The 18,811-nt window shown below is 36.3% G+C and overlaps 1 protein-coding gene across 1 annotated transcript in view; it reads right to left on the bottom strand.

The window, feature by feature from the left end:
- GABRB2 (gamma-aminobutyric acid type A receptor subunit beta2) overlaps nt 1-18,811 on the bottom strand; it is a 152,032-nt gene that overhangs the window by 79,349 nt on the left and 53,872 nt on the right. The window contains exon 4 of the mRNA XM_065690325.1: nt 16,901-17,121. Coding sequence (XP_065546397.1) covers nt 16,901-17,121 — 221 coding nt within the window. The remainder of the gene's footprint in view (nt 1-16,900; nt 17,122-18,811) is intronic.

Here is an 18,811-nt window from a genome sequence, read left to right as displayed (position 1 = left end):
TTGATTTTACCTGCAACACAGGCTCTTTCCTATACAAAGGAAGAGCAAACTCAGCTGCACTAGTATTTGCAAATAAGGATCAGGAACCCAGGAGTGATACTTAAAAGTAAAAAGGCCTTTAAATTATGAGTAAACCAGGTAATTTTATGAAGAACAAACCCAGAAAACTGTTTGAACACAAAGCCAGCAATACCTTTATGTGAAAGAAGCAATAGCAGACAATCTGGTAGGTAAGATGGCCATGAGAGACAGATGACATTGAAGAAAAAATGAAATTTTAAGGAATTTCTTCATTAGTCATGCCCAAATTATGATTTTTTCCTGTTGTTTCTTGCAAACTGTAAGAATGAATCAATGCACAAGTAGGAAAGAAAAGCAAAACAATAAAAAAAAGGCAGTAAAAGTGTTTACTTTCTATCTGCCACATACAAATCACACTTGTATTCTAGTAATTTGAAAAAATGTTTGCAGTGAAACTTAAATACCTGTAAATCTTGCCTTAAGTTTTGGATAGGTTAAACACTGAAAAAAAAAAATCTGTGAATCATTTGAATACATAAGGAATGACTTGCAGTTACCCACATAAAACAGGCACTGCAAGTTTCACATGCTGTCAGTAGGAATGAAAATGAAAATTCAGTGCTTCTGGCTGTGATTTGCTTGAACGTTTCAGGCAAAGCTTGGCACAGGTGTGTTTAAAAGAAGAAAGCACACATCTAAATTCTGCCTCTTAGCAACAAGATGTAATCTTAGTATTTGATTTAAAAGGCAGGTGATGAATCACAAGTTTTCATAAATAAGGAGATGGCAATACACCCTCTCTGCATGGTGTAAATGTCATGAGAGGAGGAGATGGAAAGCGAACTATCACATAGCTAAGCCACTACCATCTGCACAATTAATATATGTTCTAAGCAACGAGGGAGTAGGAGGGAAAAGCATCATCACTTATGACTATGTAGTCATTAGCCAAGTTCCTAATCTTCATTAGACAAACAAATTAAAACTCACCATTTACTGAAACTGTCACAGTGGCCTCAAAACAATACTCTAAAAAAGGTCTGACTGGAGTTGGGTGAAAACGATGCATTTTTAAGTAGTAGTTAGTAAGCAGAAGCATGACATCAAGACAAAGTGACAATCAAATGCTACTAATCTAAGGCAACCCTCCTCCCTCCCCCCAACCAGTTCAACCAATTTTTGCAATAAGGAGGAAAAGAAAATAGAGAACATTGCAAATTTTAGAGGAAAATGATGACTCGGGATAAAAAAAGGTCTGTAATTGAATGAAAAACTGATCATAAAAAAGCACAACTGGCTTTCCAAAAGATTTAGAGATTGTACAGACTTTACATTAGGAAATTGCTGAACAGAAAGCCTGGATGAGCACACAGTGATAACGCAGGATGGTAGTGTCAGGCAAAGCCAGAAGGGGAGAGGATAATGCATTTTCAAAGCAAACACAAGGAAGAGGGAGAACTTCATCAGGACTAAGAATATATTTGATGAATTACAAATCAGAGATAGAGGGGACAGAACTGGGACGACGACAACACAGCCTCTGACATTGCCGTTCACAGATCTCGACTTACCTATATAGCTTATTTTCATTACTACTCAATATTGAATATAATACAAAATTAATGCTTGAAACAGAGAAGAGAACTGGTTTTGCTAACACTGACCCTTTTTGCCAACATTGAGAGGCACTGATTTATCTAAATGGAAACTCTCTACCGATAACTAATAATCCACAAGTGCGATTTGTTACTTCTTGACCAGATATAAGTTACCACTATCTCCAATGCTCCTACCTACAAAATGGCTTCACTAAAACATTTTTAGTAGATAAATCCTCTGATGCAGAGCTGATGCCTTACTCTTTTAACTGATATCCTACTTTCAGTACTCAGGACAAAAGATTACGTGTCACACTAGGCCTGAACTATCAGTATCTTTTAAAAAGCACTTTGAACATTGTATTTTCCAGGGCTGATAAGAACTACTGCACAACAAATAACTGAGTAAGACACTTCACTTGCTCATGCCTGTCAAATCTAATGAACACAAACGAACCTGCATTTCCTGCTCATTTCTCTCAACTGAAATGGAATTTTAAAAGTCTGAAAGCATGAAGACACCTTATTTCTTTTAACAGATCTTTTTTTCTGCCATGGGCACAATATTTAGTTTGCCACATTCTCACCCCATTTTTCAGGGGTGAAAAAATCAGGAATATAGTAGCGATATCTTGAGATACTTGCTAAGGCTCAACAAACTCTCCAGGTTTATCAGCTTGGCCATAAGTAACATATCTAGCATGAGACAAAATGCAATATACAGATCCATTACCTAACAAAGCAAAACTTAGAAGACCTTTTTGTTACTTATTGCACTGACAAATGCAACATAAAAAATAAATCTAAGTGAGAAAAACTGCTTTGTTGATACTTTTTTTTTTCTTTCATAAGCTAAAGTCATAAATACCTTTTCCCTCCTGAAGCTATATAGTTCAGGCATTGCATCTATCAGTCATGTATTTTTCAACTGCCTTACATTGATCTGATATCTATTACTTCCTCTGAACAAATTGCTAAGATTCTGTAAAAGGTATAATGATTACCAGACATAACACTTAGTACTAGCTTTCATTCTTGATATTAAATAAATATAACTCTCCATGTCTTTTTTCTTGCGTTCAGTGCTATGGGGTTGTAATCCCACTGCTAACAATCTCAGTGCTTTTATTCAGTCTTACCATTATTTCTATGACCAGGACACAGCATATCTTCCTAGAAATCCCATAGGTCACAGATATAGATTGCATTGAAGATAAAGCTGTATTGAAATAAAATGAAAAGATGAAACTTAAAGAAGATTAAATAAAGTGAAGCAGACAAGATGTTACCAGGCAAGACAGCTAGAATGGGAGTCTATCAATACATGAAAAATACCTTCAGTACTTGTGGAAAAAAAATATTAACACAGAAAAAAAAAAAACCAAAAGCATAGCATCATAACACTACAGTATCAGATTCTGAGCTATCCCTGCACATAATGTTTTTTGATGTTTTTTGAAATAATGTCAAGTGTTCAATATAACAAAGAATGCCATGATATGTAAATGCATTATAAGCTTTGGATCTGTTAAGTTAAATCAAAGGAAGAGCAGAAAAAAAGATGGTAACAGGAAGCCTGACATAAACAGCAAACTGCAGTTGCTGATGATTTACATGAGTGGGACCCCACGTGAACATCAGTGGGTAACTATAGAGCTACCTGTGCAGGAAAAACATTTCTTGCTGATCCTTGCATACCAAGATCTCTGTACTCTCAAAAAGGATCTTAATCTCTTCTGGAACTTAGCTTGCATTCATGCTTCCTCAGATTTCTCAGAGTTGGGTTTTTTTGTCTTTTTTATGTTAGCTAAATATTTTATAATATCATAACTCTGAATCCTGCAGGGTAAATGTCTGGAAAAGACTTCAGGACCCTTCAGAACCAGGTTAAGTTTTATCTATGTCTATTATCAAAAGCATTTAACTGAAAACTAAGATCACCTTCCTGGACACCAGCACCCAGCATTTTATCAGCATCCTTTAATTTTAATGACATGCAAATAATTGCCCTGAAATTATACCGTGCCTTCTTTGTGACCTAAAAACATTTTGCATCAGAAGCTGAACACAGAAACCTATAAAAAAAAAAAAAAAAAATTATCTTGACTGTACCTACAGTATGTTTTCCTTCCAAAGGGAATACACTACTCAGTCTGGTTGGGGGGCAGGGAGTGTGTGTTTAACACAGCAATGCTCTTGCACAAATCTTTTTCAGATAAATATTTCAGCTCTTAAATGTATTTTCTTGAAGGCATACCAAAGTTATAAGAAAATTACTAATGGCATGTCTATCTTATGGCTACTCTATTACCTCTTTAAAATTCCAACAGCAACAAAAGTTATCTGCTCTGTGCTGTACATGCCATTTATTCAGCCACACTAATGCTATGAAACAATGTTCAAAGGCTTTTCAGGATAACCATAATGCAGCATTTCTACATTAGAATTAAATGCATTTTGGAGACTGTCTTGTTGTAGAAACAGCCCACAGACTTATGTTTAAAGACGTACAGTGCTTTATTCTCAGTTGTTAGCCAAGAATAAAATGTAGTCTGGGATGTAATTATGAAATAAGCTTCTAATGTGTATAATTAAAAGGAGAGATGGATGAATATTCAGTATGCACCCCCTTGCCTTTGTCTTGTTTCCCATCTTGTGCACTGATCATCATCTCTGCTTTTTACATACAGAACCAAATGGAGCAGATATGAGCCATCTTCTAGGGACAGAATGATAAGATGAAAACACAGATGATGATATCTCACTGAAAGGATAGAACTTATCAGCAAGGTCTAAAAATAATTTACCACCTCCGCTGACCATATCCAAACATTCTGTAGGCATCTGAGTTCAGGGGATTTCTAAGCTCTTTCCGAGTGGCTTTCATTGGCTGAATTTTTTAATATTTTGGTAAAAATATCTATGAAGTAGATTGTGAGAAGCCTTATGACCATGGTAAATTAATGTCTTGTTGCTCTCCCACATAAGCAGAAGCACTCAGAACTTTGTTGCAGTGTTTCTTCCTATGCAGAATCAGCTATACTACCTTGTTAAGGTACATGGCTGTTCTCAAACACACATCTTGCTTTTAGGTTATAAAAAACAAACCAAACCAAACAAAAAAAATCACTAACCAAAGCCAAAAGCCAAATCCTATGCAAAGGCAAATGATTGCTAGCTAATTTTTGCTAACATTCCCACCAGTAACAACTGCCATAAAACTGGCATGACAAGTCACAAATGACAAGAAAGGGGACAGAAATTGTGCATGCCAGTAATAAAGAATTTTTTTCTTCTACCTCCAACATTTCTAGTGTTTACTCAGAGACTTCCCAGCGGGGATAGGATCAGGACTGATAGAAGTAACACACTAAAGTAGGCTAGAAAATCTGTGGCCTATGAGACAAGAAGCCTGAAAAATAAATGCTCTAACATTTGGTCCTAACCACACCGCACCAGTTTCAGTTAATGCAGATGAAACAGAGATTTCATAGTGTTCCCCCAACAGCTATTCATCCTTTGTTTCTTTGCATTCTGAAGAAAATGCACCATAACGTTTTCAATATATACTAAATACATTTTCCATAAGCACTTTAAATAAGCAAAGCACTGGCATGCAACACCTTCTACAGTAAAACTAACTTTGTCTTGCAATGGTTGTTAAAGTCAATCACTACATTTTCTAAGTGGAAGCAAATGTTAGTTTTATAATCCTCAGTGCCTTTACAATCCTGCACAGGGCTTTGGGAAAAGTAGACATTTTTGAATAAAAAGTTCATGTGCTTTTATATCCCTTTCACTTTTCAAGATAAATTATTGGAGCAAATACTTTTAAATGTCAAGAGTTTTAAAGTACAGTCCCAAGATAAACACTTGTCAGTAAATGATAACGTACTCACAAGCTTTAACTCTCTGTTTGGGCAACAAACATGAGAAGATGGAAGCCTTTGTGCAGCACGAAATTATGATATAGTTGCCATTATGGGAACCTGGTGGGTTGACTCACACAACTGGAGTGCTGCAGTGGATGGCTATAAACCCTTCGAAAGGTATAGGCAAGGCAGGAAGGGCAGTGGGGGAGCCCTGTATGTCAGGGAGTGTTTTGATTACCTAGAGCTTAATGACGGCAATGATAGAGTTGAGTGTTTATGTGCAAGAATCAGGGAGACGGCCAAAAAGGCAGGTACCATGGTGGGAGTCTGATGTAGACCACCCAACCAGGATGAAGAAGCAGACAGAATATTCTATAAGCAGCTATGAATGCTCAAAATTGCTATCCCTTGCTCTCATAGGGGACATCAACCTACCAGATATCTGCTAGAAATACAAAACAGCAGAGGAGAAACTGTCTAGGAGGTCTCTGGAGCATATGGAAGAGAACTTCCTGAAACAGCTGGTGAGCAAGCCAGACAGGGAGAGTGCCCCACTGGACCCGTTGTTTGTGAACAATGAACTAGCAGGCGCTGAGATGGTTGGAGGCCACCTTGGGTACAGTAATGAACAAAATGCTAGTTTATGATTCTCAGAGAAGAGGGGGATCAGCAGAACTGCTACCTTAAAATTCCAGAGGACAGAGTTTGGCCTGTTTAGGAGCCTGACTGAAAGAGCCCCTTAGCGGCAGTTGTGAAGGGTAAAGCAGTGCAGGAAGAATGGACGTTCATGAAGAAGGAAATCTTAAAGGTGCAAGAGCAGGCCATGCCCATGTGGTGAAAGACAAGCTGGCAGAGCAAAAGGCTGACACAGCTGAACAGAAAAATTGGCTGGAACTCCAGGGAAAAAAAGGAGAGTTTATGACCTTTGGAAGAAGGTGCAGGCAACTGAGGAGAGCTAAAAGGATGTCATGAGAAAACCAGAAGAGCCAGAAAAAATGTGATCAGCAGGACAAGGACAGTTATCACCCCCCTTTATTCGGCACAGGTAATGCCACACCTTGAATACTGTGTTCAGTTTTGGTCCCCTCATTACAAGACAGACCCTGAGGTCCTGGAGCAGCTTCAAAGAAGAGCAATGAAGCTGGTGAAAGGTCTAGGGAGCAAGCCTGATAAGGAGTCACTGAGGGAACTGCAGGTGTTTAGCCTGGAGGCTCAGGGGAAACCTTACAGCTCTCTACAGCTCCCTGAAAAGAGGTTGTAACGACACAGGGGTCAGTCTCCTCTCCCAAGTAACAAGCAATAGTACAAGAGAAAATGGCCTCATGTTGCACCAGGGGAGGTTTAGATTGGATATTAGGAAAAATGTCTTACCAAACGGGTTGTCGAGCACTGGAACAGGCTGCCCAGGGAAGTGGTAGAGTCACCATCCCTGGAGGTAATTTAAAACATGTGTAGACATGGCACGGAAGGACATGGTTCAGTGGTGGACTTGGCAGTGCTGGTTTAACAGTTGAACTCAATGATTTTAAAGGTCTTTTCCAACTCAAATGATTCTGTGATTCTATTTCACAGCATTTGTGAATTGACATCCAATGTCAGCAATAGCCATCATGCAACAGAAATTGTAACCTGTTGAAGGAAGTCATGTATATTCGATAGTCTGCATTTATTGCAATTAATTTTATTCTTTAAAGAATGTCCTCAAGAATGATGTACCATATAAAGATGGAGAAAACAATGATTTCTCGATTTAGAAACTAAGGAGGATAACACACTTTGGTGAACCCTCCCTGTGAAATGCACAGTGTGTATTCACAGTTCATATGTGAGAATAATTTGGAGACCTGAGCATTTATTCTTTTCTGGCAGTCTCCCAGAAAAGAGAGTGTCCGCAGATTACATGCCATGGGAATCTATATGGTATTGACTACAGCCCTCAAAACTCCTTCTGCCACAGAGACACCAATTTCTGAGGGACTAGGCTCCAGATCATGACAATGAAGTAATCACTAAGGACCTTTTTGCTCACAAGGAACATGTCTGTCTGTAGTTCTTTCCTTCTGATTTGATCTCACAGTCTCCTCCTGGCCCTGAGACATTTTTCCCATCTGCTCATACAGATGGCACATTCATGTGAATTTCAAAGAGTGGTTTTCCAAATTTTTCTGTTCCCTCACTCCTCAAATTGCATGATTCTTGAGTAGCAGAAGCAGGGAATGTTCTAGGGATGCTTATTCAGAAAGAAAGAGCAACTATGGAAAAAAAAATATTGCTTTCTTACACAACTGATATAGAAGAGAAAAAAACCTATTCTCTGATGGCTGATGCAAAAATGCCTGCATTACAGCCTAAAGATCAGTGATAAGCATGGCATAAAAGTGCTTTTCTGCAGATGTTTACACACACCAGTGGAGTCTGGAGAACTTATCAGGAAGAAAAAAAAAACAAAACCAAAAACAAAACCCTGGAATTTCTTGTAACTTCTAATTTCTCTCCTAAACATGACTAAATATTGTTCCAATAAAAGGTTTCCTCAGCTGCTTTGCACACTGAGGGCCATAAGAAATTTAAATTTTCACAGGAATAAAGAATAGACAATAGACCCAGGAAATATGAGAAAAATATTTTAAAAATAAGACTTAGATTTTAGTTCAGACAATTCTTATTTCTCAGAAACAATTTTACCATTTTTTTAGAGCTCAATAACAAAATATGACAAAACAACAGATGAAGAAAAGAGCTATTCTTCACAGAGATTCCATTCAAGAATAAAGGATAACCCTTTGAAACAAAACAAATCAAAACACCACTAAACCTAGGTATTTAACTGGAATGAGAAATATGCCCAAGTACTTGCACCTTCAGTTAAAACACTTGCTAGGAAAAAAAAAAAAGCTCCTTCCATTTAATAAATAGTAATCTACAATGTCTTACAGTAATGTTCATAAAAGTAGAAAGTGACTGTGAGGTACTAGCTCTAAATAGTGTCATAACATTTATTTTCCTTACAAATGCAAGGCCTTAAAGTTTCACTCATGAAGCTCTATGAGCCTGCCCCTAGTTATGACATCCATCTGAGATTTTACCAATTTTAGACAAAAAATATGTGTGAGTAGAACTTCATGCATATATACATGCACTGTATTTACATATCGAATATATATTATGCATTTAAACATATGTGTGCATACACATATTTAACATCCATCTCAAGAGCTGAGACTTGATCAGTGTTTTCTGGATTTTAGGCATGTCCTTTCTATGTGAAATTTCAATTGTCAGGACTACCAACTACCAGCTAAAATGATATGATAAAAGACATTACAGAAGGGAAATTGGATAGATCATTGTAATTCTAAATAATGTTAATATTTAAATTTTAATTCAAGATTAAATGTTTGATGACCTCTATTTGGTTTTGGAATATGCAATATCCTTGGAGCAACTTAAGCTGTTACATGGTTCTATAGCTGATGGAGTTTTTCTTGCTAATATAGACTAAATGCCAGTCTGTCTGTTAGGCAATAAAACTCAGAATTTTTTTCACTTCATTGCAATGTAATAATCTTGGATAATAGGGCTTTTAATGGAAAGATTCCTGTGACTTAAAGCTTTTTCCTTATTAAGCTTAATTGAATTAATTATTCACATACTAATGATTTAAAAGCCATTTCATATAAAATAAAAGGAAAAGACCCTCTTGAATACTTATCCCATACTTAAGATCTAATAAAGGAACTGAAGTAGAAAGATATCTTTGTTTTCTTTCAGATAAGGGAGGTATTTAAAATTCAACTACCCTCCCTCCTGCTGTGGATGGAGGTGTTCTGAAATTATACCATTCCAAATCCTATAGCAAAATGCATCTTTAGTCTATGAGTCCTTAATGGAAAATGGTATTTATGACCATCAAGTGATCTCCTCTTTTTTCCAAAAATTGCATCTTTCCTAAACTTAGCTCATTTCGTGCTATGTAGGAAAAGTCAAACAATGTGATTCTAAGGAGAATGGAACAGACTTGTATCTATAAAACAGCTATCCCAAGGTGCATATGAAGGCTGGCATATTATAATTCTTCATGATAATGCTTGACACTTAGGTAGTGTTTTATGGGATCAAAGCACTTCAGAAACTAATTAATTAATCTTCACAACACCCCTGTGAGAAGGCAGGTTTTAGCATTCCATTTAATAAATGGAATAACTGAGGCAGAGGAGCTGTATGATTTCTTTCATGTCACAAAGACAATCCAGGTCTTCAGTTTATGTATCATTTAAAATAACAGCAGTTCTGTTTCTGTGCTGAGTTCCTGAATAAGAAAACAGAATCTGGCAACTACTTTGCGTGAGAGTTGATGATACCTTGTATAGATAAAACAAAAATTATTTTACTTAAGCAACACACTGAGATTCAAGTTTCTTTCCTTATGCTGGATCTATATGCACCGTGCAAGACAAGAACTGGTATCTGACTTGCCCTATTTGGATTTCCAAACAATGAGACTGGATGAGGGGAATGCTTTCTTTTTAATGCAGATGATGCTTTGTGCTCAAAATTCTGCATAACTGTTCAGCATTCTTCACTATTTTTCTCTGTTGTGTCTTCACAACAGCTACATGACTTCAACTCAAGGCAATGTTTTACTACATTCACATTTGTGTCTGTTTTCAAAAAGCTCCTGCTTTGAACGCTTGTGTGCAATATTTAAAGGTTCTTATGTTTGTGCATGTATACTTTAACAGTCTTGACAATTTGGACACAGGAATCCAATTCACCTGATTTCTTGTGAAAAACTAAACAACTGCATGCCAGACTGTGAACTGACTTCCAGTACTGTTGGCAACCGAAAATTCAGTAACTGTACCTGTGAGCATGAGCACTAACACAAAAAGCTATCCAGTTACCACAATGGAAACACTTGTTCACAGTACAGTCTCATGCTCAAACAAGTCTTAAAGAAATCACTTTTCACTCACTCTTTGCAATGCTTGTATATGCCCTTATTGTCATATCAAGAAATGTAGTGTTATATATTTATATAAAATAAAAAGAATGACAAGAAGTGATATCCAAAATTGAGAAAACTTACATGTTTAACTGGGGCAACAGAAAGCTACTATACCATTACATTCCTTATTTTAGGATAAACATCTGAATCTTTTTATTCAAGAAAACATTCTCAATCTGAAGTTCTGTGTCACTCCATGACACCTTGTCTTCTTGCTGGGCCAAAATGACTGGGGCAGAGACAGTAAAGGGGCCTAGTGTCTAAGCATCGTTAACATATTTTTCAAACGAGCATTTAACATGTAAATTTTTGGCCCTCAAATTTACATTACAATTTACTGACGATTTGATGTCCCTGGCATGACACTTTTAAACACCCTCATGAAGCTATGTCTGGTTTATAATAATGTTTCTTTTAACAAATGGCAACAGTATTTTGAGATACTGTCGAAAGAGGAAGCTGGTGCTCTAACTGAGAAACAAGAGTGACAGAACAGCATCTCACTGCAGGGCTTTCTTTTAAGTCACTCCAGAGTACCTCATTATAATGTTTCTTTTGTTTTCTTCCTGAGACCAGACAAGTTTGAGTGAAGGGCTGCACAGCCATGAGCAGCAGCAAGGTGATGAAATCAGAAGCACCTGCCCCTGGACAGTTACCACGATCAGGAACACAGCATCCAAAATAGCATCTTCCTCCCCAGAAAAGAAGCCCAGGTCCTTCTTATCCTTTCCAAAATCCCCAAATTAAGAAAGATGCAAATGCTTGATTTCTGAGAAAATTTTTGTTTAGCATGGAAGCACATTTAAAGTCTTTAAATAACTTCTGTCCACCATCTGGAAATATATTTTTGTCGCAAAAAGGCAGGATAGATCTCTCTTGCAGAGGAAGCTTAGGAATTACAAGGATATTTGAAATAGTCTGCATGGCCCAAAGGCATCATTTTAATTCCAGCTAGCACAAATGATTCTATGGTCCTGAAACTGAAAAATTAAAATTTAGCTCCACATTACACTTAAAAAATAAGCCCTATCAAGCAGGCTGGGGGTGGTGTCAGAAGCAGCAAAAGGTAGCAAAATAAAGATCAGATGATTTACTGAAGGGTGTCTGATGTGAACAATTCACCTCTCAAACAGTATGTTCTAAGAACTAAAGGCATTTAGAAAGGCAATTGCTTTGTAAACTGTCCATCAGATTTTGTAGATAATAAGTTGCAAATGAGAAGTTAAACTGCTGAACAAGTCTATTAATGCAACAAAAATGCCCAAGGCTATTTTAATAGAGCACAGTGTGGGAGAATCTATTTCACTTGCAACACTGAAAATTTTCATGCTGCTGAAGCTGAGTGAGCAGGAAGCACAAGGCACAGCTGAATCCAAGCATCCAGGACTGTTTTGAATTCACATGACACAATGTTGGTAGCAAGAAATAAAGACAGGATAAAGCAAGACCAATGTACACATAATTCACTCATTTACAAGAGATTGCTAGATCATATCAGTCAAACAGGAATTATTGCTGGTTGGGTTAGAAACTTATAGCTTGCAATATATTAAGTAAATCTCACCAACTAAAAACTTTTCGGCTTTCAAGTGGGACAAGTCTTTAATTTCCAACAAAATTTCTCTGCCTACTTCTTTATGTTTTTCTTTTGGCTAAAAAGGGTGGAAATGCCATCACTTCACAGGATGTGGACACTATCAGAACTTGTGTATGTTCTATTTTTCAGTAAAAAACACCCACAAGCTTCAGTTACAGAACACATAAAAACAGTCAACTGAAGAGGTACAAAAGTATACAGCACTCTTTGCCATGTAATCATCATTCCTCATTGTCTAACCCAGTGTTGCAGAGTTCACTTTTGAGGACTGCAAGAATAAGTGTACGCAAGAGTAAATATCCCTAAACCCAGCCTATTAAAGGTGCAAAACCACATCTAACATCTTCTTCAGCCACTTATTCAACGATATTTAACCACAGTATTCTAAACTTATGTTCCTCCTTATTCTGACACACAACACCCAGATGGTCTCTTCCAGCAAAGAGGTGCATTCCAACCCTGGAAAACTTCCAGTGCTTCCACAGACTGCAAAAATCTGAGAAGTGATTCTTCCCCAGAACGGCACAGAATAAACCAGAAGACAGCTGAATTTTCTGTCTGCATTTCAGAACAGATTTGATGTCAAAAGTCAGGGGAATTTTTTTTATATATATGTACATATCTACAAAAATAAATTTAAGAAACACCAGATCTTATCTATCATAGCAACTATTTCTGCTGTGTGTATTATATAAACCAGATATTTCAGGATACAGAAATTTAGTTAAAGCCATGCCTTTTCCTGAGTTCTGGCTGCATATGTCACTCAAGCTTAGCTCAACCTAGTGCACACTGATTATTATCCTAGATTTGAATATTGATCCTCCAAGTTTACTTTTCTATATACCTTGTCAAATCACTAATATCCTATTGCAAGTCATCTTATCTACCAACAGATAGCAATTTTCCCTGAAATGACTCTTCATTTAAGACTATATGTTGCAATTTTCTACCATTTAATGATTTAAATATATCATCTGTTGAATGTCCTGGTCTGGGCAGCAAAGAATTTTCTTGCCAGATGAAATAGGAAAATAATATGAAATAAAGCATTTATTTTTAATTGGGGAAAAAGAAAAAAATTCAGTTGTATTTGTAAACACTATACTGCAACTGGAATACAGAAAAAAAAAGCATTTTCCCAAAACATAAATAGCTGGCAGCTATCCCTCAGAAATAAAAATCCCTTTAAACCTAAAAGTAACCAGTATGTCACGTTCTCTGTAAGAGATTGGTCACAGTTCAGTTACACCCTTACCTTATGCCCTGTAGCAGTGAATAGGGCAGGCTACAAGGACATCATAACTACCATATAGATGTCTACGTTCATTAGTACCCATTTCTCTCTCTCCCCTTTCACTGACAGTATAAGGCAGGTGCTTACAAAATTGACTCCCTGAATTTTACTTTCATAATGTTTAACCTAACCAGATCTGACACTGTGCACTGCATGGGTTCTCTCAGGAAAAACACAAAAAAAACCCCCATGTTAAGGGATCACCGCTTCTTACATCCAAAATAGAAATTGAACTACAGGGCCATAGAAGAATGAGATGGTTACATCTCTACATTACCATTTTAGTAATAAGATGATTTGGAGTTCAACGAATTTGATTACAGCAATTAAAGTATATGAAACCGAATTAACAGTAATATATGTATGTCTGTGTGTGCATGTGTATACATTTATACATGTTTATAAATAGATGTTTGGGGAGGCAAAAGTAAAATTTTAAAATTGATTTAAAGGAATTTCAATGTAGTAGCATGCATTTCAAAGTCAGAATATGCCACTGCAAGTATAAGCTGAAGTAAATTAACACAGCCATAACAGTAATGATTTTCAGAACAGTAATAGTACACAGGGTTTTTTTAGATGATATGTGGAAATTAATACTAAGCGGGCATTAAAAATATCACTACTCTGGACACTTTAAATCACATTAATTTTGAATTAATCTTAGATTAAATAGATAGTTAAAGCTTTTAAAAGCTATAAAACTGAAACCTTATCATTAGAATCACATCATTGATTGCCACATGGTCCAGCAAAGGCAAAAGCAGAATATGGCCAATCATACAATTCTGTTGTGTTACCAGCAAGTGTATTTGCCACATCCACACCAGTATTTGAAAGCCATTTTAGCCAGAAAGCCTTTCCAAGACCTACTCAACTGAGTCTAAGGAGGAGGAGGAGGGAGGGTCTTCTACACTCTTCTTGCCATGGACTCATCTATTAGGTTTCAATTCATGTTGCACAGCCTCTACACCAGAATAAACTGCCTCTCCAAGAAAAAAGAGGTGTCCTTTCCTCTTTTGCTGCTCAAAAACACAGTTGCAGCTGGACCCATGACAATTGCAGCCCCTGATCTTTTGTGACAGGTAGGGAGAGTACACAGTGACAGTCATCTCGCCACTGCCCTCAGCATACAAGTCGTTTCAGCACAACAAGGAAACAGAGGCAGAATTCACATCCATCATGCATCTTGTGCGAGCTCACAGGGCAAAGAGAACACTTGAAATGTACCAAGGACAGTCTTAAAAGGGATGTAAGAATTGCTAATCACAAATACAAGGCTGCTAGGTATATTGGAACATTAGAAAATTATTTTCTGATCTGAAACTATTGACCTAAGAAAAAAAATCTTCTATATAGCTTTATTTTGAGCTGTGTGCAAGTTCTGCAATAGAAGCAACATAAAGAATTATTATAAAACCATTTTGGATACCACACAGTGATAGCTAGTATTGAAAAAAAAAAAAAAAACAAAACTCTGAGAAATAAAGGATCAAAGCATTAATGTTTCATCTAAATAAATAGCTTTAAGTAAAGCTAAAAAATAGACAAGGTTTCACTTCATCACATCATAAAAGATATTAAGACTGATTTGCTGTATATGCTCAATGAAGCAATATCAGCACCAATTCAGCTAATGGGAGTTGGTTTGTATTTCACTTTCACCATTTCAAGGAACCAAGTATATGTTGGTCCATTGAACAGCAAACCAAAGGACTGACTTGCTCCCAGCCATAGTGCTGAAACCTGAACTGCTCTCACTCAGAAAACACAACTGGACACAATACAAATTGGTAGATATAATAACCAGCAACAAAAGAGCAGAAAATGTAACTCAAAATGAATTTCATTTAGTCAGATATGGCAAAACGTTTCTCTGCAGTTCATAAGAGAATATCTGGCCTGTGCCACAGATTTAACAATGAAAGCTGTTTTTTCAGTTTCTGGAAAAAAAAAAATAAAAAAAAAAATTGCAATTTTTAATAAAATGCTCTACTTGGTTTCAAGTTTCATAAAAACAGCCATGCTGCTGCCTGCAAATGCACTTAGGTACTTTGATACTGTGGTCACACTTCAAGAAGGCATAATTTTGCTGTGTACCAGATGTAGCCAGTTAATTTTATTTCTGTTAGTAACTATAACAGCCCTTTATTTTTCTTCCTTTATTTTTTAAGTAGAAAAATAATTTGCCAGCTATAAAAGGCAGTGCTATTCCTTAAACATAGAGGAAGCTGAGGAGACAGGGAAAGCCCAATTTTTTTTTCACCAAGTGGAAAATATTCTACAATGAAGGATGAAATCAGCATTGTGCACATTAGGAGAGTGCCTCAAAACTAAAGTATCTATCAAGTGAACATTTTCACGCTTTTCATTCCCTTTTTCTGGGGGTGAATCACCATCCGCCACAGATTGCAAGAGACCAGGTCTCATCCAGACAGGAGGCACTTGAAGCCTGACTCTGGCACAGTGGTAAGAACACTCATCTACTCTCTCTCAGTCTCAGGGAGACTGGTTTCTACCTAAGAGCTAGAAGACACTGCCACTTGTCTTTACAGCTGGGAAGAAAATAACTATGTTAATAATGCATGCGTCTTGACATAATAGTTACAGACAGACAATAGAAATTTCAATTGAAAATGAAAGAAATACACGAATAGAAGTTTTAAGAATAATGTTCCCCAAAATTATTATTGCATATTTTTCTCAATATCAAAATATGAGGCATTCTACACTTAAATTCTGCAGCTTTTTTTTTTTTTTTTTAACCCAGTCAATGCTTTCTCTCTATTTTGTTACCTGCTCACACCATTTTGTCAGTCATCTTTTGCAGGAATATTTGCAAATCACTTTCTTGGAAATTATTTTTTCTATAAGCATTGCTAAATAAACAGCTCCCCCAGTTTCCAAGATTTTCGGAGTGAAGTTGTTCTGCTGATTTCTCCAGTTGCCACTCTCCCTATAGTCATACACGGTAATACCACCAGGCTGAAAAACTTTTTGAGTCATGCCTCATCTCAGTGAAAATCAGAAAATTGATTCATCTGTGTAGCATGTAAACCAATCTACTATTCAATCAAAAATATTTACAGAAATGCATCATTTAGTTAGACTATCAATTCAGCTGTCATACATCTTCCCTTTTTATCTCTAATCCTCATTTGGTATTTCTTATTTCAGTTTCTATGAGGAAACAGCTTTAAACCTGGCTTTTAATCCAGAATGAGTTTTTTAAATAATATTTACAGTCTTATCTGTCCTTAATACAAGTATCTCAGCTGCTCCAAGAATGGCAGTTTATCAACACAATTTACATAAAATAAGAATAAAAACCTTTGTCCATTCCTAGCATACTTAAATTAAAATTGCATCTGGAATATAGTAAATTATACAGAATACAGCAATAAAAAGAATAGCATCAAAAAAGGTAAAGAATATATTTTAATTTGAAGCTATGATATACAGACTAAAAATAAAAAGAGAGAAGAGTCAGAAATGATTCATACTGACCTGAGCCCATAAAGGACTGTCCCATCTGGATGCAATCGGATCATTCTGTTCTTCACGGTGACACCATGTACAAATGACTTCTTGTCGTTCAGAAAATAGGTATCAGGAACCCACAGCTGATCAGCTACTCTATTGTCCAGAGTAAGGTTTAGAGGTATTACATTATACGACAGCCTCTTATCCCTCCACGCTTGCTGAAAGTACATTGTCAAGGTATAGTCCTGTGATTATAAAAACAAGAAAAAGTTTGCATTGAAACAGACAGCACACATATGCAAAAAAAAAAAAAAAAACAAAACCCACCAAATTATGCAAATGCACATTTATTCTTTGCAACTGTTTTTAAAGGCAAACATTAGCATTCAGAATTTCTATAAGTGGATTGATTTATTTATTTTTACAGTACTGAACATCTTGTGTATACTTAATAGGAGAAACGAGAACACAGAAAAGATGGGGTATTTACATTTTATGAATGACTTGGGAGCTCTTATTTCAGTATTTAAAAATAAAACAGTAAAAGAATTGTAGAGGCTTAGCAGTCGGCAATTCCTGTAGCACTGCAGAAGCCTGGGAGTTCTAAGAAACAGAATATTCACAGATCTGAATTTCATCTCATGGTCTCCACTGTATTCAGTAGAGCTCTGGATCAGGTCTTGTATCTCTGAAGTTGCAGTTACCACCCAAACACTTCTCTAAATTAAAATCTCTTCAAAGTCTGTTAACTTTCCCCTGGGCACTGAAATCAACGGGAAGTCTCTGAGGTTTCTATGCAACAGAGCCTTAGTATTCTACTTAATTTTACAGATGAAGTAACTCTGGTTACTTCAATGGAGCAATTCAGAGAGCACAGTTAAGCATCTGGGTAAATATCTACAGTATTATGAGACTTGCTTTGTCTAACATACAGTACTTTGGACATGTTTGACCTTGTAGTGTTTTAGAGAACAATACAACTACAGAAATTATATTTTTTAAGACATGTTATGCAGGGGCAAAATATTATCTATTAGTCTATATTAGAAAAACATCCATAAATAATATACAAAGGAGTTGTATGTCTGATCACAGACCACTGGAGACTGTAAAACATTACTTAAGAAATACCTAAAGGAGGCATATTCTAAAACCCGGTTTTTGTTTTGCTTGTTCTACAGTAGTCATGATCAGGCCCCAGCCTACTTTGATTTAGAACTCATATTTCACATGTACTTGATTAAATAGTGAGAACTGTTAGCTTACAAAAGATTGCTTTCAAGAGAAAGCCAACAAAAGCTGCTGTTATTATCAGGAACCCCAGGATTCAGCTACGTAAGAGTATAAAAGTCTTTATCTACACATCAGTCTTGACGCACCTGAAAACAAGAATTCCCACCTAACTTAGAACAAATAATAAACTATGGTGACTACATCCCACAAACCAATTTCTAGCACTGCATAACAAAGTATGCAAGATACTGATATTTTAATGTATAAATTGCAATATTAATTCTCATTAGCTACTGAATATTTTAGAGACCGCTATTGAAACGGTTTTTATTACAGTTAGCAAAGAAATATTAAACTTCCTGCCTAAATACTTTAAAAGCATCTGAAATAACTGTATTTTACATGCATTTTCATTTTAAAAAATGTATGGTAGAATGTCACAAACATTAACAAAACTGCATAATTACAAGTTATACCAAATAATTCTTCCAATTATTTTACTACCAAATATATTTACCTCATGACTATGCTAATTTGACCAATTTTCATTATTTGAAATCTCTTTCCCTTCCCACCCCTCAGGATCAGGATGAGTCTGCTTTCAAGAACGTTCCACCTACATCTGAAGAATTTTACTGTTATGCTTCATCACTGTTCTGATTCACAACCAGATACCAGGAAATGTTCAGTAATATATTGCCA

Source organism: Lathamus discolor, chromosome 10, assembly GCF_037157495.1.
Source record: "Lathamus discolor isolate bLatDis1 chromosome 10, bLatDis1.hap1, whole genome shotgun sequence".
NCBI lineage: Eukaryota > Metazoa > Chordata > Aves > Psittaciformes > Psittacidae > Lathamus > Lathamus discolor.
This window is presented reverse-complemented; position numbering and strand designations above follow the sequence as displayed.